Source organism: Anoplolepis gracilipes, chromosome 10 (assembly GCF_047496725.1).
Source record: "Anoplolepis gracilipes chromosome 10, ASM4749672v1, whole genome shotgun sequence".
NCBI classification, from domain to species: domain Eukaryota; kingdom Metazoa; phylum Arthropoda; class Insecta; order Hymenoptera; family Formicidae; genus Anoplolepis; species Anoplolepis gracilipes.
The window spans coordinates 7,095,499-7,118,052 of record NC_132979.1 but is presented as its reverse complement, the minus strand read 5'-3'; the positions used below and the strand labels follow the sequence as shown (position 1 = coordinate 7,118,052).

The 22,554-nt window shown below is 34.3% G+C and overlaps 1 protein-coding gene across 2 annotated transcripts in view; it reads right to left on the bottom strand.

The window, feature by feature from the left end:
* Positions 1-537: 537 nt before the first annotated feature.
* Positions 538-22,554, bottom strand: part of Msp300 (Muscle-specific protein 300 kDa) — a 67,978-nt gene continuing 45,961 nt past the window's right edge. The window contains exons 35-42 of one of the 2 annotated variants that reach the window (XM_072900081.1): positions 18,199-19,009; positions 17,958-18,116; positions 17,505-17,867; positions 17,297-17,407; positions 3,626-14,374; positions 2,453-2,560; positions 1,972-2,277; positions 538-1,752 (exon numbers count right to left, since the gene is read on the bottom strand). In XM_072900081.1, coding sequence (XP_072756182.1) covers positions 1,549-1,752; positions 1,972-2,277; positions 2,453-2,560; positions 3,626-14,374; positions 17,297-17,407; positions 17,505-17,867; positions 17,958-18,116; positions 18,199-19,009 — 12,811 coding nt within the window. In that variant the 3' untranslated portion in view covers positions 538-1,548. Of the gene's footprint in view, positions 1,753-1,971; positions 2,278-2,452; positions 2,561-3,625; positions 14,375-14,582; positions 15,208-17,296; positions 17,408-17,504; positions 17,868-17,957; positions 18,117-18,198; positions 19,010-22,554 lie in introns of those variants that run through there. The other variant, XM_072900082.1, reaches the window with a different exon arrangement.

Genomic DNA, 22,554 nt, shown 5'->3' with positions numbered 1-22,554 from the left:
TGCGCACGCGTGCGCACAAATATACTTTTTACATTTTCAGTTTAAAATATATCAATTTATTATTATTGATTATTATTTTATTTATAAAAAATAAATAAAAGGAATATTAGTTTTACATATGTATATATGCAATGTGAAATTTTCTTTGTTAAACAAATTAGAACAAAAACTCAAGCTAGACCACACATTTATTTAAAGTTTATAAATTTTATGAACCTAATTGGTTATATGATTCAACAAAGTAATTTTTCTTATAGCGATACACAACGTAATGTAATTTCTTTTTGGTAATACAACATGTTTCTTTTATTTCTTTCATAAATTGTTTTTTAAAGAAACAATTTGCAACATTAAACGATTTGCGATAATTAAACTATTTATATAACTTTGTAGGAAAGCGGGGACCAAAAATTCCCATTATTTTTATATCTTTACATATGTTTTTCTAAAATTTTTCATTTTAAGAGTTACTAATATATACATATATATGTTTAACAATAATAGTGTGAATAAATATATGTGCAATGGTCTTTCAAAACACTTTGAAATTACTTTAATTTTATCGCATTTATTTTGTCACATTATTTTGTATAATATTTTTAAGATAAATTACACGCGAATCTTAAATGCGATCGAATCTCGGTCCACATGTTGTATGTACTTTACGTAAAGATTATTATATTTACGATAATATTATCATAATTAATTATTGACATAGTTGAGTATGATAGATAACTATAATGATTAACAATGGAGAGTAAAGGAGAAGGAGGATATTAATGAGAATTCTTTAATTTATATGATATATTACAGCAATGTATTAACATTCCTTTTACTAATTACATGCAATGCCTATACTACACCCATCACCTTAAGATAAACAGAAAAATACATAACAATTATGATATAAATAATGTACAATAAATCAACAATAAGAAATAATGTACGATGCGTGATATCTATAATGAAATGTGCGTGATGAGAAGCGCATGTATGTATGTATGTTTGCAGTGACAATGATAAAGAAAAGAAGAAAAAATATATATGCTCAGAATAATGCTCTCTACATATATAATTGAACTATTTATGTATCCGTAAGCCGTGCAAAAGTTTATTAAGCTCGATTACTAGAATGCTTATACCATATGTCGAAATTGTTTATTGCCGCTTATTACAAAGAATTTAGTGCGCATCGTTTATAAAGATTAAACATTACACATTGTTTCTTATGACCATCCAAATTTAAAGCGAATATTTTATGCTCTTAATCAAGTAAGAGACAGAAGTTTCAATGCAGATTTATGATGTTCACACATCCAAAAATTCTTTTTATTTTACGTACTATTTATTGATAGCTTATAATTTCTTATCTGACATTTACAGTTCTTAATTTTTCATTACAAAGCCACCAACTTTGTAATAATTTCATTACTTTGTAATAACCGCAATTTGCAAGCCTTTTTTCTATTTTTTATTCCATGTGACACGAAGCTTTGGCAACTTTTGAAATCAAAATTGATTTTCCTGAATCGTTTATGTAATATTATTTTAAGCGATAGAGACACCAAAAATAATGATATTTGCGAAAGCCCCGAAACTTTGGAAAACGTTGAATACCTGCTGCTTTTGTGAGAGCTGACTAATTGCGTTCACAAAGGCTTTCTTCAGCTCTATCGCCAGCGCACTCACTTCTGGTAATGACTCGAGTTCTGAGACTCGATTCGCGCGACTCCTTAATTCTTCCTGTAAAATCTGCCGATTACGACAAATGAGATCGGTATTATTTCGCGTGCGGTGAAATAACGTATGATTATTATATGTAATTGTTTGTCGAAGTTAAGTCTGGATATTAAAAATTGAGATGTCTTAGATCTAATATATAATTATTATTAATTAAGAACGTTAAATATATGTTTGACTGAAACAATTATTGTAATTAATTATGCCGATGAATAACGTGATCCAACAGACCTTGTTGGTGTTAAACGAATGTTGTTCGCTCATTTTCGATACGACGTTTCTTAGCCAAGTGTCTGTTTCTTCGAGGAATAATTTGTAAGTCTGAATCTCTTGGCTGCGTTTTTCTCGATCTTCTCGCGCCTGTTCGAGAGCTGCCCGTCCTTGTTCCGCTTGATCGAAAAGGGAGGTAACACGTGTGTGAATTTCTGTCAAAGATGCTAAAAGTCTTTGAGACTCAACATCCGCAGGAATCTCGCGTAATCGCCTTTGAAGTTGTGCAACTTGCTCGTCGTAGATGCGAAGTTCCGTCAACATAGTCTAAAATAAATAAAGAGAATTTCTTTCGATTTTATAACAGAATATTCTTATGATATATTTTTCTGTACAATAAATATATGTAATTAGCAATAATAATAATAAAAATTTAACAAAAATCTTTTTCATTTTTTGTTTTCGTTCAATTTATCCAAAATCAGACATTTTACATTCTTACCATGAGAGATGACAGCATGGATTCTATGTTGTCCATAGGCAAGTAACCTATTGATTCTTCGAAAGTCGAGAGCCTTATTTGCAGAGAAGCGAGGTCTTCCTCAACGTCCTAAAACATAAATGCTTATTAGTAATTTTATCGTCGATTATGAGATTTGTTACTATTTCAATTATGCTGTGCACACGACGGAGTCCAATCAATTTTTTCACGCTGCGCATTAATTTTATTAGCATCGAAAACTTTAAAAACCTGTAAAAGAAGGTTGTTTTAATGATATGAGATGTTACAAAATGACACCATATAAAAAAGGCATAACTCGAGAATAACTCCTTCAGCGTCTACTATAAAAATTCAGAAATATTTTTATTTCTACATACAAAACGGTAAAAATCTTCATGCAAGATTTGGATATTTTGGTAAGTAATGTGAATATTTTGGAACGCAAAGACCTTTGCCAGCAACCAAAAGTCAAAAGAATTAAAAACCGCGTATCGATTTTTGCTTCCTATTAGCTTAATTATATATTATATCTTAAATTTTTGATATATAAGCTATAACATGATAGAAAAATTGGCATGTGAAGTGTGCGTAATGTGAAGGTATTATTGCATATAATAATACATATATTTACACAAGCAGAATAAACATGCAAATTTAATGCAACGTATTACAGAAAGATGATTAAATTATTTCATGCAAACGGCAAGACTATATTTTCTTAATTTTATTCTTATTTGATTTCTCTATCGATAAAAGATTAATTATAATTATGTCTTGTAATGCGGGATAGAGGAAAATTTAAATAACAATAAATTGTCTCGTAATACGGGATAGAGGAAAATTAAATAACAATAAATTAATAATATAGTAAGAAGAGAGACTAATAACAATATATACACAGAACAAACACACGCAGACACACACACATGCGCGCTATTTCGATGGATCATCACACAAGAAAATTACATATACTGGACTCAGAGTATATCGAACAACAAAAAGAAAATATAATCGTTATATAAAATGAGAGATAGAAAGAGAGGGAAGAAAGAAACTAGTGGTAAACAATATAGGGTAACGAGTATATACTTAGACATGTATATACACATATGACAACAGATTTGGTTCAAACTCGACTAGAAGACCGAACACTGGCCATGACGGTGATCGCACCTGGATCCTGCGTATCCTTTTTTCAATCTCGTCTTCGGCCGTTTCTTTCTCCACTTCCTCATCCGAACTGCGCCGCTGCATAGATCCTTGCCTCGTCTCTTTACCTAAATGCAGTTTGGATTGTGGACGAAGATGGGCGAGGGTCGACGATTGGTTGCAAGTGCTAGGATGATCGGGACTTTGGGAGCTATTCGAAGAAGAGATGGCGGGATATTCTTTAGGGTTCACTTCGGAAGCGTCTACGAGAGACTTTGTATGCGTCTCGGTCCGTGGATCGTGGGAGGAGGGAGACGTTAAAAGGAGATCAAGGGACGATAATCGGACATCGTTTGACAACGATAAGTCTGACTCGACCGCTTGATTGTTAATCACGCCAAGTGACAAGCTCTGATCCGGCGTTCGCTCGCTCTCATTCGATAGATAAGTGCTATAGTCTCTCCAACTACATATGCCACCGGGCAGGTCGGCTATCATACGTTCAGTTTGGGGTGAGCCGGAAGAGAACCGCGAATCTCCATAAGTGTCCCGCGATCTACCGCCCGAGTTGTTGCCGTCGCGATCGTCGTCACGATCTCTGGGACGATGTCGATCATCGGAATCGCGTCTGCTATCGCGTGAAAGTCTTTTTTTCATGTCTAAGGTTTCGAAATGATCGCGCTCGGCTTCGTGATAGGATCGTTTGTCAGGCCAAAAACCATGGTCGATGGAGAGGTAGTGTGAATTACATAACTTGGATGTAGGTTGTTCCTGCAGAGGTAAAACGTTCTTTCGTCGGTCAGGATGCAAAACTAAAATCTCATCCGCTATATAAAATTGTACTTTGGATTTCAGAGGCTCGATCGAAACATCAGAGGTCTCTTGCTCGATGCTTTCCACGCGTTTCAATTTGTCCTCATCCTCGAAGGAGTGTTGCACTGCAGAAGATAATTCACCAAGCGGTAATGAATGCTTTATGGAGGCGATATTTATCAAGTCATTCGTAACCGACGTGTGAATATCATTAATTTGACTGGATCTGTCTATTGTGACTTCATCAGATTTGTTATTTGTTTCAATATTATCTGGTATTGATATTACTTTTGTGATGTCACTGTTTGTCAACGTAATATCGTGCAATTTCAAAGAGTCATCGGATTTAGAATCGAGTGTTTTCATTTCAGGCAATTCAATTTGTTTTGTATCAACCATTGTTAAATTGATGTTAGAGTCAGATGCGGTTTCCTCAGGTTTAACAAGCTTTTCTTTTTGATCAGTAATTTGTTCATTCGCCATAGTTATTTTAATCCTTTCTGAATCTATTGTTAGTTCTGCAGCATTATTTTTTTCTAATGTTTCTATTTGTTTTTCATATTCTTCCTGTTCATGCTGGATTTCTTCTTGTGTTTGTTCATTAGATGTTTCAAAATTTTCCTCAAGTTTCGTCTCGATTGAAATATTTTTCTCCTCTTCCTTTGAATAATCGAAACTAGAGTCTGTTTTCAAGTCTGTCTCTTTTGTAGCTACATCAATCGTTTTGCTTGGAGCCGATATATTTTCATCTATAATATCAATAATATTTTCTTTCGGAGATTCTGCCAAATCTTTTTGTTCTTGAGGCTCTTGTTTATCTTCGATTTTAGCGTCGTGCTTTTTTAATGATTTTTGTTCATGTTTATCTTTCTTTTTGGATGGCAGATTTTTAATTTCAGTTATTTCTTTTTCTGCAGATGATGCAAATAATTCAGATTTATTAATGTTTTCTTGTTTGATTGTTTCCGATGTAACAGAGGAATCGTTCTTACCAATTGTGTCTTCCGAAAATTGTAAAACTATAGTTGCTTCATTTTGGTCTAAGTTTTTATTTTTCACATCTTCTTCCGTAGTCTGTACAACATCAGATATTATATCCTTAGAGATATTTATAATATCAGTGTTTTCTGCAGTAGGTAGAAGTTTATTTTCCGTAGAATCAGCCGTAGATGTTTTTATAAAATCTTGAGATTTTGTTGTATTCAGCCGTTTCTCCTTCTTTGCTTTAGCTTTTTTATTATGTTTTTCTTTGTCTTTTATGGGATTCGCTGGTGGAAGTAATGCCTTATTTTCGATTACAGCTTCAGATTTCTCTAAAGATTTCTCAGTTGCTTCTATTTGTGTAGTTTGTATTTCAGTCATCGATTCATCATTTTTCTTTACAGATGGAACATCCATTCTATCTTCTAATGCTGCAATATTTGCAACTCCTTCTGTTATTTCAATCGCTTTTTCGACTTTAATATCTTCAATAATGTTTGTGTTAGTGTCTAATAAATCGATGGATTTATTTTGGGCAACATCTTTTTCAATATTAATTACTTCTTTTTCGCTTGGTTCATTTTGCAATAAAGCTTTTGCTTTTTTCTTCTGTTTTCGTTTCTCTGCTCTTGTAAATTTAGAAATTTCTCTCTGTTCTATTATATTTTCTTCTGCTTGTTCTATGGACGATTTTTCACCCACCTTTGTACTCTTTGGTTCATTAATTATCGTGTTCTGCTCAATGCTTTTTTGTTCTTTAGTTTCGTCAGAAATCATTTGCTGCTCAATATTTTCTTGTTTGTTAGTTTCTACTGAAATTTCTTCATTCTTCGAATTCGTTGGTTTATTATAAGTTATATCTGTAGCATCTATTTCCTCGAGTTTTATTTTTACTTCGTTATCTAATTTTGGCTCTGCTAGTAATTCCTTCTTCTCTTCCAAATTTCCAGCTATATCCGCTTTCTTGCTTATATCGGAAACGCATACATTTTCAGTCAATTGTTCAGTAGCGACTTTTCCTTTCTTACTTTTCGATTTTTTCTTAGATTTTATAGCAACATTTTGTTCTGTAATTGGAGATGGTTTTACATTTTTACATGCATTTGTATCTTTAATTAATGGTGTCTCTTGTATCGATTGGTTTTCTGTATTTTCAATTTCTTGACTTTCAATCGCAATATTTCTTGATTTAAACTCATTAGATATTTCTACGTCATTTTTGATTTGATCCTTGTTAGATTTGTTCTTCTCTGACTTACTTTTTTCGTCTTCAAATCCTTCGTCTTGTTCGGACTTTATTTCTTGAATAGTTTTATTCTCAACATTTTGAATTTCACTTTCAGTAAGTTTCGCATTTCCTTTCTTATGTTTATTCGAATCTTTTTGTTGTTTAACTGTATATTTGTTCTTAGATGCATTTTCAGATGGTTTAGCGAGCTCTTGCACAACGTCTTTTTTAATAATGTTCTTCAACTCATCGTGCTCCACATCAATTATTTTTGGCTCATTCTCGTGTCTTTGTGCAGGCTCCTTGTTCTTATCTTTAATTTTCTTCTTGATTTTAACATTTTCAGACTCTACATTTGACGCTTTAATTTTCTTGTCCCCGTCTGCAGTCGCGTGTCCGTCATTTCGTCTAGCATTTCGGGAACCCGATCTAGAACGTCTGGAGCGCAATTCTTTTCGATTGATAAATTCCATGAAACCTTGTTCGTCTACTTGAATCAAATTCTCTATCGGTTCTTGCTCGAAGGTTTCCTCTACATAAATTTGAACTGGCGCTGAAGGTCGTTGTTCTACAGTCTGTTCCAGCTTATGAAGATTTTGCTCGAGACTAGGAATATTATTAATTTCTGGCGATTCTACAGATTTTTTACCGACTATTTCAGCCCACGTATTTGTTTCTAGTTTCGTATACGTTTTCTCGTCTTTTGAACCAGTTGAACTAACACAGGTAGACAAAAGAGAAGTCTCCTTCTCCATTTCTTCTATCCAAGGAATTGATTCGTTTTGGAAAGTAGGTTTTGCTGAATCTGTTTCTTGATCAGCAGATTCGTGAGCTATTATTTTATCATCTTGTTTATCCTTCTCTAATAATTTTTCTGTATTTACATTTTCATGCATCTTCTGAGAAGTGGATATTTTTGCATTGTCTATTTTATCATCAGGCTTTAGAATAGGTTCAATTATTCGTGTATCAAGAATGGTGCATGTTTCTTCTTGAGAAGTCTGAGGAAGAATTCGTGGAGAAGAAGCGGCGACTTGCGCATAAGATTTATTGCCTTCTTTAAGTTGTTTCTCTGATTCAATGGATTTGTCCGCGATCGATTTGACAATTTCATCTGTCATTGTTGTTTTTAATTCGTCTTTGTTTGTTTGTTCTTCTAAGGAAGAGGAGTATATATCTTGTTTTGATGGAGTTTCAGACAAATTATGCACGTGTGATGCGTGTGGTTGTTCTACAATATTTTTGGCACTATTTATTGTATCTTGACAAATAATAGCAGACGTTTCAGTATTCAAAGAATCGTCTTCTAAAACAGTTGTTTCTGTTATATCGTTGGTACCAGCAGTAGTTGCCGACGTTTTGACATTCGAATTTAATGGACTGTCATATTTAGGTATGTTATTCTCCGTTGAATCTTGTTGTTTTTGTACGATAGATTTTCCCTCTGATTTAATTTCTGTCGTCATAGAAAATACATCTTCCTTTATGTTATCTTGTTGTTTTGACGTTGCTAATTTTTCTTTGGCTACTGCAGACTTTTCGACCTGCTTCTTAGATTTTTTACTAGATTTTGATTTATGTTCTTCCGATTTTAATAACGGTTTTTCCTGTGTTTCGTCAACAGTATCTTTTAATTTTGCATTATCTTTGGATGATTCAGACTTTTGTTCGTCCGTAATTAAGGATTTTTCTATTTTAGGTTCAATTATTTTCTTCAATGTTTTATGTTCCTCTAGATTACTTTGTGTTGGCAATAAATCGCTTTCAGTGGCATCTGTTTTAATTTCAACGTCGTTTTGTTTCTTAGATCCAGTTTTAATCTTTGTATTATCCTTAGCTTTTACATCTTTAACATGTTTTGATTCCTTTTTTCTCTTTGGCTGAGTTTTCATTTTATCGCTTTGCTTCTTGCTATCCGTACACAAAATATCGTTCTGAATATTTTCAATGCCAATGTGATATTCATCCTTAACAGCAATTTCCATCAAAGTTGAATTATCTGAAGTTTCAATTTTCGCTTTTTCCTCTTCAATTTTTTCTTCTTGTTTGATTATTATTTCGTTCTTTTCAACTTCTTCTTCTGGTTTTTCAATCTTTGTTTCTTTTTCAATAATTGGTTCTTCCTTTTTAATTTGATCATCGATAGTGACATCTGTCACTGTTTGAGTTTCTGGAATATCAAAGTCGTCATCAAGTATTATTTCCTCGTCAAGAAAATCGATCCAAGCATCATCAGATTTTAAGTTTATAGATGATATTGGTGTGGTTTTAATTTCTAATAATTCTTGCTCGGTCTTAATGTCATCTTTCGTAATACTTTCTTCCATTTGTATATTTGTATCTGTTATTGCTCCAGCATCTACTAATTGATTATCATTAATTTTTTCAACGGGTGACGGAATGAAAGCATTGAATTCTGTAATTTTGTGAATATCTTGTAATGTTGCATGAATGCTAGTACTATTTAAATCTACTGTTATATCAGGGAGCGATGTAGTATCAACAGTTGTGTTAATCAATGTTGTATTTTGTTGTCGAATTTCTTCATCTGACACTGCATCTATTTTCTTTTCAATAGTTTGTTCAATACTTTCTACTGCAGAATCTTTTAAGTCGGAGTCATCAGTTGATACAGAAATAGATTTTTCAGAGACAGATTTAGCTTTAATCCATTGTGACTCAATCTCATAAAAACTGTTGATCGGATATTTTGATGCCTCTATGATAAGAGCATGCCTTCTGCAATTACATTCAGACATTTCTCGGTTTACTGATTTAGGTTTCATCACTGATTCTTGCACAATTCTTTCTATACTTCCTGATTTTGTCGGAATCACAGTAGCGGGTGGCTGAACCTCTTTTACTATTTTAACTACTTTAAAATGACGATAAAAATTACTTTCTGCGTGATTATAAGAGTGGCGATCTATGGCATAAGGCTTAATAATATCTAATAAATGATCAGGTATTATTTGCTTCTTTATATTTTCAGATACATCCTCGCTCTTTATTTTACCGACTGTGAGGTCATTTTCATATTTAGTCTCAATCTCTGCTGGTTCATCTACTGCTTTTTCTTGGTTATTTTCAGTTATTATTTCGTCATTGACTTTATTTTCTTCTGGTTCTTTCTCTTTTATATTTGAAATATATGATACGTCTTGATCACTTTTATTAATTAATGTAGTATCATCTATTTCGGCAGAATTATTAATATCTTGACTTTTCATAATATTATTGTTCTGTGAAATGTCATCGGAGAAGGTCTCTTCTGTTTTTATATTATCTGTCTCGCGTTCTTTTTCAGCAACATTTATATCCGATTGACGGAAATCTTCCTGTTTAATTGTAAGTTTATTTAATAAAATTGACTGTTCCTGGTTTTTCATGTTATCATCTATAACGCTATCAAACGGAGCTGATTCGGAAATTAAACCTATTTTTTGAGAATTCATTGCCTGATCTGATTGTGTCGGACAACTACAAATGGGAAAATCGTTCGATACCCTAGCGTAAGTAGTGGTGAGACTAGCCTCTACGGTTTCAGGACGCAAAGTGATCAATTCGGTAACTTTTGAACCTACGATTTTGGGTAGGGGTATGTTTTCTAAAATCTCCACCGACTTAACGGACTTGACATCGGCGGGTTTGACTTTTATCGATCCTGGAATACTGGTGCTGGTCGTGGTTATGGTAGTAACTGTTTTCTCTATAATCAAAGCCTTTCCTATTGACGGCAGCTGCTCGGATTTCAATTTATCATGTATATTTTCCTTGTGTTGTTCATGTATTTCAGCCTCGTCGACCGAATCGTTCGAAACTTTAGAATCGATTTCAATCTCAGCTTCAGCATTCTTTAATAATTCTTGCGTCTCTTCGGTCTCAAAATTATCAATTTTCTCAAGCGAGCATGGACTTTTATCTAATTCTTCTTGTTTAGGACAAATTACAGGCTCCGAAATCTCTTTTTCCTTTATTGCAGTTACCGCAATTTGATTTATATCTTCCAAGTTAGATTTTTCTGTAGATTTTATATCAGGTGTCAATGCAGTAGGTTGAATGACAGTTTTGCCCTTCGACTTGTCCTTTTTCTTACTCTTAGAAGCAGGTGCGCGTTTATTAACTTGGCTGGGTGTTGCATTTTCTTTTTCGTCTTTTTTGAGATTAAAATTTTCGGTATCCGTTTTTGATTGAATAAGACAACTGTTATCGGGTACTACATGTTCAGTTAAATTTGTTTTTTCTATAGATTGATCTTGGACAAAGTCTTCTACCGTAGATGCATTTGAAGGCTTTGATAGAGATTCGTTAAGTTCGTCTTTTTCTCCGACAGATTTATCTTCACTTTCAAGAAGCTGCGGTGTTTTAATGTCATCTTTGCTTATTTTATTTTTATCTTGAGCATTAAATTTCGCTTTCTGAGATTTCTTCTGCTTTCCAATTTTCTGACGTTTCTCTGTTTCGTGTTTCTCAGTTTTTTCAATTATATTAGCTTTTTTCTCATCCATTGTATCTCTAATCTCTGAACTATCTTTCGTAAGGTTTTCCCCCTCTAATTTAACATTTGTTTCGCAATCTTCCAATGTTTTATTTACTGTCAATTCTTCAGCTTTGTCATCTTTATCATTTTTACACGTAATTTCAGTTTGTATTATATTCTTTGTTTCTGTATTAGGTGACAATTCAATTTCTTTTGATTGAAATGCGAGATTGGCAATTATTTCTGTTGCATCTGCAATTTTGACTTCGATTATCTGTTCTGATTTTGGAACATTAATTTCTTGGTTTGTTGATGCTTCGATTTCTGTGTCATTTAAATTTATTTTAGTCTCATCTAAAATTTTGCTTGTCGGAATTACGGATGTATGATCGATTGCGACCTCAGATTTCGTTTTGCTTTTAGAAGCTTTGTCTTTCTTTTTAGATTTATCTTTCGCGTTGCTATTTACCTTAGTAGTGATTTCCGCGGTGTCAAGTGCCTTTAATTTAGAATCTTTCTTTTTAGTATCAATTGTTATTGGTTCAACAGATTTTTTATCATCGATTATTTCTTTAGTATCAGTCTCAATTTTTTCTTGATTTTTATTATTACTTTCAGCGTCCAGTTCCGATTTTTTCGATTTTGTTTTATTTTTCTCTTTCTTTGAAGCATCTTTCTGCTTCTTTGTGCTTTCAATTTTTACCGTATTTGATTTCTCGTTTTTCAACTCGATGGGAGTAACTGACTGTTTTACATTTTCTGTTATGTTGCTTTCATCGACAATATTTAGCTTATCATTTTTCTTATCAGTTGAAACATCGGATTGCTTTTGGATTTTATTCTCTGAAGATTTTTCGCCTTGTTCTTTATCCTTTGTGTTTTTATCTGTTTTATTTTTAGAATTTAAACCGTCTTTTGTATCTTCCTTATTTTCCGCGTCATCTTTCAAAATACATTGATCTTTCGCGTTGATCTGATTTTGCAATGTAGCTTGTTCGTTCTGTTTTATTTTCGTTATTTCCTTAGTCTTTCCAGATTTTACGGACGATTCGCCGAATTTTTTCTTTTCAGGATCGTCTTTAGATTTTCCCAACGTCTCCTTAGAAGAATTTTGAGATTTGTTTTGTTCCTCGATCTGATCTTTAAGCTTTTCTCTCTGGGATTTTACTTTCTGCTTATCCATATCCTCGATCTCTTTGAGAGCTTTGTCAATTTCGTCTCCTACAGATTTATCTACCTTTTTTTTCTTTTGCTTACGTTTCTTTTCTTGTAGCAGATTCATATCTTTAGACTCAATTATTTGTTTTTCTTGCTGCACTGGTTTTTCTTCTTCTTCCTTCTTTTCTGAGTTATCATTAATAATATTAATTTCGTCTCGCGTTTCCAACTGCTTCTCCACAGATGGATTTGATTTTTCTTTTTTCTGCTTCTCCACTGGCTTATCAACAAGCTTTCGAGATTTTCTCTCATCTACTTGTTCAGTTTTATCATTTGATTGCTTCTTCTTGATCTCCCGTTTTTTTATCGTATCCCAGTCGTTCTTTTTGGACTGTTTAAATTGCTTGGATTTTGGTATCGAATGCGAATTTTGCTCGCATTTCAATTCCTGCATCGGCGATAATTCTCGGACCGATGGAGAGGCTTGCTCCTTATTCTGTTGATCCGTGATCGGTGATTTGTTGATGACATGTGTTGAAGGGCTAATGCGCGGGCTGAGTCCTTGCGAAAGTATTTGCGCGTAAGAAAAAATTTGTGCTTTAGTTTCGACATCATTCAACGGTAACTCATCTTTTTCTTCCGTTTTGGCTGTCGTAGATGTTTCTGAGACAGAATCTTCTTGTTTAGATTTATCAACAGATTCAGTTATAGTGTCTTCAGGAATTTCTTGGCTAGCTATTGGCACTTCAATAGGCTTCTCTACCAACATCGGAATCTCGTGTCTTGTATCGTTAACCGGACATTGTTGCTGCATCGGAGTCTGTTGATAAATATCCGATGCTGAAAGATACGCAGTTTGCACGACATAGTGCTCTGGCGCGTAAGCCAAAGAGCTATTATTATAAGGATTTAAGTTTGTGGTATCGAGTTGTTGCACTTGTTGATGACCGGAAGACGTATAAACGTACGAACTCACTGGATACGTTCTGAGCTGAGAGCCGATGAAACCTATTAATTTTGGCTCCGGTACCATGTAGTCATAGATCTCGGTCGACTGATCTGTCTCGGTGATTGGCTGTGGCACATTCTCATATGGCTTGACGTGTTGCAGCATATTTTCCAAGTCTTTGTCGGCCCAGTTGCTCGGCCCGGATTCGGCGTAGCTTTGCTCTTCTATTTTTATCGCGGAAATTTCAGGAGATTCACAATAAGTCTCCCCGATTTGTACATTTTCTACCTGCGCCTCTTGCGTTGGTGAGACTTGCGAAGTTTCGATAATTTGTTGAGATTCGTCCACGTTCATGGTAAAGCTCACTTGTTCCGTACAAGGAGACTGAGCTCGGCGCGAAGATTCTCCGGATAAAGGAACCATCTCTTGTCTGGATGTCTCCGTGGAAGCAGTGTTAACCTGCGTCGTCTGCATACGTCCGCGAAGGATATCAGCATAAGAAGTGGAACCGGGGACCCACATAGGACTGGGTGAACGTCCTTTTTGTTCTTTATGCAATGCCAGAGTGTTTCTTGTGGATTCCGCTCGAGCTTCTTGCCTGGGAGCCACGTTAAATCGATGATTGCCGTATCTGTCGACTTCCTTTTCTTCAATCACCATCGCTTTTGGGTATCTCGAATTAGACGAGTTCATCTTGCGGGTAGGCGATCGTCCTCGATGAGTTACGGCTGATTCAACAAGGACTTCTGGTATATCTTGCTGCTTCTCTTCCACTCTGGTTATAGCTTGATTATCCACGCTTTGGGTTTGTATTTTGGTTTGCGGTGGCGCACTCGGTTTGTTGTCCACGTTACTTTCTTGAATTTGCGTTTTCGACACTTGTGTTTCATTTAATGGAAGACACTCTACAGTCGATTTCTGAACTCGCGTAGGTCGTAATACTTGCGTGACTGTGGTAGAAGGAGTAACGTCTCGTTGCTGTCTGTATGGACTACAGTTTCTCGAACTTGGACTAGTACGCCCCGCTGCGATATCGGCATACGAGGCTTGACCGATGAACCGGTATTCATTTGAAGATACGTAGTACGGATCTACCGCGTATATCTGATCCAGCAGTGTTTTGCTGCGTTGCTTCCACTCTTCCATCCGTTCCTGCAGGCTCTGCTTTATCCGTCGCGGAAGGTCAGCCAAGGCACAACAATGGAATACATATACTATGTCAATTTCGAGGATTCTTTTTATATTTATTATAGGATAGGGACAGTAGTATTTTTAAAGTTAACATTTATTTGAGCGGATATCTCTATCAAAGTCTTTCAAGATGTATAAGTCAACTGAATGGGGTTTGTGAATGAATGTACTCGAATACCGATTGGCAATAAACAGGACTTTTATTTCCCTTACTTAATTATATCGTGTGGCTATTTAAACATAAATATAGGACGAAAGAGAGAGCGCGCTCATACACCTGATAACATAATCCTTTTTTCTTTTCTTATTAAAGATAATATAATCGCGTTCAAAATCTCGTGGAGCGATAAGAAAATCAGTGATCGGTAAAAACTCTTAGAAAAGTTATATGACACTAAAAATAGAATCGCTTGATTTTATCGAGGAACGCCGACGACGAAGACGAGAATTTCATATTACATTTCCATTTGGTTTGTTGTTTCTTGTCGTTAATGTTGCCTCCGATCAAGTTTTTGACATAGAACTTGATACGTGGCGGCTATCGTCATCGTTATTCTTCGATTACTACGGTAGCAAATAAAGATGTTAAAAAACTTAAGACCAGACAAGCGATTTGATTCGTATAATTAATAACCGAAGTTAACGACAGAGAAATCAGAACCGGACACGTTCACAACGGTAATAGATTTTTATTATTATAGGTCCGAGGGTTCCAAGTCCGGTGTCCCTCGTTGCACGAGTAGCTTAGATCTTTCAGTGCGTGCCTGGATTTTACTTTGCAAAGATTTGATTTTTTCACGGTATATCTAATCGCGTATAGAATCGTAAATGCAAAATGAGAGCGCATAACACGTCGAACGAGCGAGAAAAAGGAGTGAGGAACAGGGATGTCGTGGGAGAATAAAAGTATAGAGTAGAAGTGCCGATCAGAAATAATGAATGATAAGCAAAATGATGACGATTCCGGTACCAGTTCCGAGGACGACGTAGACGATAATGATCGCAAGAGGAACAAAATATGATAATGACAGAGAGGTAGTGAGATAAAAGGACGTGACAGTGACAGATAAAGTAGCACAGGCAATCGTTGGAAGTAGCGAAGGTGTAAAGGAATAGGAAGTACAGCAAAGAAAAATTCATAAATGAAATAACTGGTAAAAAAATGTGAGCAACAAAATAATAATAAACAGAATCTAATTATAAATAGTAAGAAAAGAAGGCTTGGGCATTCTGTTTGTATGTCCTGCATGGTCTCGACACGTTTCTTGACATTGGAGGTCACTTGATTTTCGTGTGACTTTTGTAAATGATCTCTTTTCATGTTAAATAAAGGTCCCAAGATTACATAAGGAATGTGTATATGTCAACGGTGCATGATACATTTTACGTGAATGTGCGATAATACTCCGCGTTTAGCTACGATCTTTCATCCTAAAATATAAGTGGCGTGTGTGCGTGATTGCTTATTTGACATTACACACGTGCGCGCGCACGTGCCTGTGTAAACATATACATATATATATATATATATATATATATATATATATATATATATATATATATATATACGTGTAAGAGTAAATATATACGAAAATGTGTAATGATGTAAGATGAAGTAAACAATGAAATAATAAAAATCAAAAGAAAGAAAAAACCACAGAAAACAAGCAAAATCAAGTAATCTCCTTCAGAACAACAGTACAAGTTTAAGTAATTTTAGAAACTTTATAAGGTACGTACGTCTGTGAAGTAGATTATATGTATACGTAAATGTGAGAAAGAAAAACGAAACAAAATAGTTAGAACATGATACCAACCAGCACCCCGTAAACATAGTCTACCACCATGATGAACACGTGAAAGCGAAAACTTTCAAAATTGAATTTCCAGTTTGTTAACAAATAACAAATTATTATTATTATATAAAATATTATATAAAATAACATATTATTATATAAAGGAGAGAGAAATAAACAATTTTTTAACCAATTTTCGCACTGTTTGTTGCAGAAAGCGTAGGATAGGCAAATTTAATAATAATAACTATTAGTAGATATAATTATCTGTGATAGTAAAATATAATGTAATTAAACAAAATTTTTACAATAATTTTAAATTATTGTTAATTAAATTAAATTTACAAATATGTTCAAAAAAAGAGTTTGATTAAAAATAAAACCGATAAAATAATGTTGATCTATTTAATGATACTTTATAAGGTTTTCGTGTATGAGATCACAAAAGGTATGCACATAAAAGAAAGATGTAAGATGCGAAAATGTGAAATGAAAGCTGGATATAATATACATATGGCCGGAAACATCTTCATACAAATTAATTATATTTTAATAGTTTCAACTATTTGATTATAATTTGATGAAAATGTTTCATCCGGGAAGATGTTTTCGCTGGTAGTTGTTTATATATAGTTATTGGCCATTTCTTTTAATAACATCTCGTATTGAAAAAAAATATTATTCGATAGTATTCTTTTCACCATAAAGTTGTGAAATTTGTTTTAAAAAACATAGATTTCATTCATGTCTGTTTGATAAGATAAAATGGCAAATAACTCGGAAATTTGTTCCAGTTATACATACATGGTTAGTGGCTCGATCGACGGTTAGTTATAAGTTACCGTGCATTCTGATTGTGCTCTATTGCTATTTTTAAATTAAAAAAAAATTTGCCTAACCGCGCAAAAACGTGTAAACGCAGAAAAAATAAACTACCTCCGACGATAGCGCGCACGATACAATAATTCAAAGAGTTATAGTAAAGGAACGCGTTTTTTCTTGGTGGTGGTTTTGAGTTGGTATCGAAAATGTCATTAAATGCAAAAATTAACTGCTGCTTCAGCGCACTTGTGCAAGTAATAGAAAGAAGGTTGCCTACCTGTTGCTCTTGGAAAGCCTTTTCTCGATCGGTTGTCATATACGTCGGGCTGAGCACCGTTCTCAGCTGTTGCTCCACCTGCACGATGCATTGTCTCAATTGTTGAATTTCCTGAAACGAAAACAACATTCTTTCGCTCGCGATACAGAAGAAAAAAGAGAATTGTGAATGATTTTATGGTGAAAAGGCCGTTTTTTTTTCCGCTAACCTGTTGATACTGATCTATCTGTGCTAAACAGACTTCCAAAGAACTTGCTTGTTCTTTGACAGTATTGTGAAGAGCGTTGAGCTCGGCGATCAAATCGTCAGCGGTGTTTCTCACTCGGTTATCACCACCGACACCGGACCTAAAATGCACCTCGAGCTTCTCTACCGAGATTGTGATCTTTGTTTTTTGGATCGCGATGTCGCTAAGCATTTTCTCGCGGATCGCATGCTGATCGCGCAATGATTTCTTCTTGTTCTGTGGCGATTCCAGTGTCTGTTTGGCCTTCTCCATCCAATTTCGCGCATCCTTCATCTTCCTCTCACATTGCTCCCATTCTTCGCTAGCCTCTTGCAGCAATGCATTCTGCAATACGGCAATTTGACTTTCGGTTTAACTTATTTAAATAATAATTTAGATATCAGTTCAAGAGAAGAGAGCGCTATTCTAACTAACCCTTTCCAATAGTTGACCCTCGACCTGTACTTTGCCCTCTTCTGCCTCGGCTAGCTTTTCCGGCAAATCGCCTGCGCTAGTTACCTGACCGATATTTTCTAATTCTCTGCCCATATCGCTAAGATTTTTATTCACTTGCTTACAGCTCTTGACCGCCGTCTATAAAATATAAAGATAGTGTCAGCTGTGAATACTGTCACGTGTATTTTAAAAGGCGAAAAATGACCGTTTCTTCACATACCGAGTATTCGTGCAGTCTTTGTCTGGATTGTACAAGAGTGCTGAGCTTGAGCGGCTCGACTAGAAACTGTTTCTTTTCCTCCGTCCATGCCTTAACATCCTCGTAAAGAGTGAGGAACCTCTGCCAGGCGTCTAAAGTATCACCGACAATTTGTTTCTTCTCCTCCAACCAGCTTCTGACTTGCGCCAACTGTTCAGTGAGATTGTTGATTGTGCTGTTGATCAGTTCCTTCTCAGCGTCATCCCTCGCGTTCTTAACGATGGTTTGTCCGTTTTTCGTCAATCGTTCGAGCTTGTCGTTAATTGTGCCTAGTTCGTTCTGTATTTGTCTGAGATGCTCCCTGAGGACGGCCGGTTCGATCGATCTGTTTTGTACTTTGAGTTCAGCCTGCCGGATCCATGCCTGCACCTCGTCCACATCGGCCAAATAATCCGATCTGGTGGTCCTGGCGCGTTTCTGTTCTCTCTGTTTCTCCTCCATCGCCTGTGCTGTCGCCTCGGCACAGAGTTCGAGTGCAGTCAGATGCTGGCTAATGTCGCTCGGTACCAGCTGCTGGCTAGCTTGGTACCGCGCCTTAATGCTTCCTGAGAACTTCTTCGCGGTGTCGATGAAGTTCTCGACTTGCGATTGCAAGTCGCCCAGTTCAGCCTCGATTGCGTCTTGATCAATGCCGTAAACGTATAAGTTCGAGGCGCTTTCGCGCGCCTCGTTCAATCGTTTCCGCAAGCGCTCGATCTCACGCTCGATGTTCTCGAGCGCTTCCAAGTCTTCGCTTGCCTTTTCGGACTTGCCACGAAGCGAGCCAACGAGTCTAAAAGGACGATCCAGACAGTGACTTTTTATGAATGGCGAGAAAGTTTCTTGCAGATATTAAAAGAAGCGGCTTTTAAACGTATTTTTATTATATAAGCGCATTGAACGTATATTATAATATAAATAAATACAATGGACGTTTAAAAAAAGATTTTTAAGATGGTTTTTATTATTTAATTAAATAATATATATTATATTTTAAAATTAAAATTGTTTACTATTCATTTTTCTCCTGGTAGAAAAGATTGGATATGAATGCCATAAATTATCAAAAATTTTATACATGATACAGATTATTTATAAAAATTAAATGATATAAAATGTATATTTAGAAATGATTTTTATTTCTGTCAATAACACATATTGCATGTAGAGCATAACTCTTTGAAATATTGCCCCGGCGACATAGTAATAAGTACAAGAGATAAATATGTTACATTAAAGATCGATGTAAAAAAGATTTCACGAAATCAGTAGCTTTAAGAGCAATTATTTGCGGCGAGGTGAGACGGATTTAGAATCGGAAATGCGTGTCGCTGTGTGTTTTCGCCTGGCCCGATCCCAGGCGAAGTCGCAGAGTCGGGGCAGCCTTGGCTAAAAGTAGACGAAGAAAGTATGTACCAACGGGAACTTAGCTAACTATGTACACTCGTGGCACGCTATGAGGAAGATACTGTTTAGAGATACTGCACACAATTTCTCGAAAGACGATTAATCTATTTATTCCTATATTTATTTATATTTTATATAATATTAACAAGAAACTATTTAGGAAAATAAAAAAAGGATTCAAGGTTAAACAAAATATCGTTGATTCTAAATAAAACGTAATAAAACAATTTATAATATAAATGTAATTTTTTTCAAATTTTATCCGCCGCACTAAAAATTTTCTCAGTTTTTTTATATATAAATGCAAAAAAGTTTTTTTTAAAGCATAGAAATAGTGCATATATATATATGGTCTTTACGTCAATTATCAGTTGCACAGTCATAGAGAATAATTTAAATGTTGATGTCATCTACTAAAATGTCTCGTATGCTGTTATCGTCCTTTCAAGAAAAACAAATGTATAATTTTAATTAATTAACGTCAAATTAAACAATTCATTTTTCAACGATTACAATATATATATTTTGCTTATTCAAAAAGCTTATTCAAAATTAGAGTTTTAACATTTATTGATTTTTGTTTTGTTTTCTTTCATAATCTATTCTTGATAAAAATCAAATTAATCTATTCATCCCGTTATCGTATGATCTCTTCATATATTTCACATTAATATACAATACTAATAATAAATTATTTATGATTGCATTCTTGCTAATTTTTATTCCGTTGCTCGAAACGACTCTTTTTTTAGTAGATGTTTTTTTCATGACATCATCACGTTAAATTAAATGCAAAATATCATCGGTTGAGAGAGAGAGAGAGAGAGAGAGAGAGAGAAAGAGAGAGAAAGAGATGCAGCCTTGTAGAATATAATAATAATTCATTTTGCATTGAAAAAACATAGGCCTTTTGCGAGAGAAACTTGTTTGAATTTAAGTATACAATTGTAATTTTTTAATAATATTATACAGTTATTTTATATCCGCATAATAATAAAAATTACGTATTATCTAAATCGAGAAGAATTTGATAAGTTGCGTATTATGTGCCATAACAGCCGAGAGAATAAAATTTATCACTAATGAGTTTTTTTTTTCAAAAAATTATGAACATTTGCATACTATTTCCGGCGCTATGTGTGTCGAGTGCAAACTGATTATTTGTTTTCGTGCGGTTTCGTGTGATTCACAATGATATCATCGATCGCATAATTTGGCAACCACGAATTGCGTGATTATATTTCGTTGATGTAAATAGTAGCGTGAAAATTTCTCTTCAACGATAACATATTTGAATGAAATCACTCTTAATCTCTCTATACGAATATTTCTCTATACGATATTCATAATCATAATCGATAGCGCGATAAAAGTCAACATTATGTACCTATGTATATCCGTATGCGATAATCGCGCGATATTCGCGTTTTCGCAATATAATCGATGGCGAACTGAATGCGAACTTCTCACTTTCTTCTCTTTTTTTTTTTTTTTTCTCTTTTCGCTTATCTTTTTCTCTTTAATCCTCGTTCTTGTTCTCGCGTTTAATCGGATAACAATATGGCGCGGCACTATCAAGCTAAACAGCAGCGTTCGTAGTTCGAAACGTTATTGGAAGGATGTAGTCAGATGTGCTCGCTAAAAGCTAGCTTTCGTAGAGATGTTCGTCGCGACGCATGCGGCCTGGCTTTAAGACCGGCTCAACTAGCCAAGAACGACATCCTAAGAATAATCGGCTGAAGATGTAAAACCAATGAGTTGCGGAAGATTGGGAGACTACTGAGATAATTTTGAATAATAAACGTGGCCGTGATTTATAACAAAAACATTTACAGCGGCCAGTTTCCTCTTTGTAATTTTGTTATTGTAAACGCTTTTGCATGATTTCATATATTTTTCGTAATTTGCCGTTCATTTTTTCTTGACAAAGATATCAAAGAATTGGGAAAAAGTCCACCAAATTAAGCCGGTAGATTTTTACATATCAGTTTGTATTGCGTATTAAATTTAATCGATATTGTGACTATCATAATGAAATAACACACGAGTCATAAAAACAATGATATGGTGATTGAAATTGCGACAGAGATTACATGCACGTCTACTATCGTTTAAAAATGCTTAGCTATATAAATGATCAAGAGATATAAAGGATGAAAGTATAAATAAAAATATAATAGAGGGAGAGAACATGAATCAATCGAAATATTTTTTGATAGAAAACCTATTTTTAAAAATATCAATTATTAGAAGAAATGAATTAATTTTGTATATCTTAAGCATGCTTATAAAAAGTTTATATAAATTATTTTATAATACATATAATTGTATTTATAAGGATTTTGAAACATCTAGATATTTCATGTCAAATACTGTAAATTAATTTTGATATATTGATAAGATGCAATTTTAAATTTTTACTACTATTTGGAATATCTTTTATCAATTTAAAAAAATATATATAAATTAAGAAGATTATAACTTTTGAAAATATGTAAACTTTAACTGGATTCGGCCAGAATATCAAGTTTCTCAGATAAACTTTTGTGCGCTTTTTCTGAATTTTAATTACACAAAGCAAAAATAATTATTAAATTTGTTTTTTCAGGATCTATATAAGCAGTATGATCTCATAATGATTGTGTTTCACTGTACGATATACGTTTTGATTAATAATAAATTGATTGCACGATTTAATATGTGTGATACACATAAAATATTGATTAAATAGCCATGATGATAGAAGGTGAATGATATTTATAAACATGTGAGAGTCATTAGTCCAGTATAAACAGGAATGTACAGATAAAAAAGTACAAACAACTCCGCTATAGAAGCTACACAAATACTATTTTATAAACATAAATTACACTAACTTCTAAACTATTTATAGATATAACTTTCTAATAAGTTTATGAAAGATAAAAAATT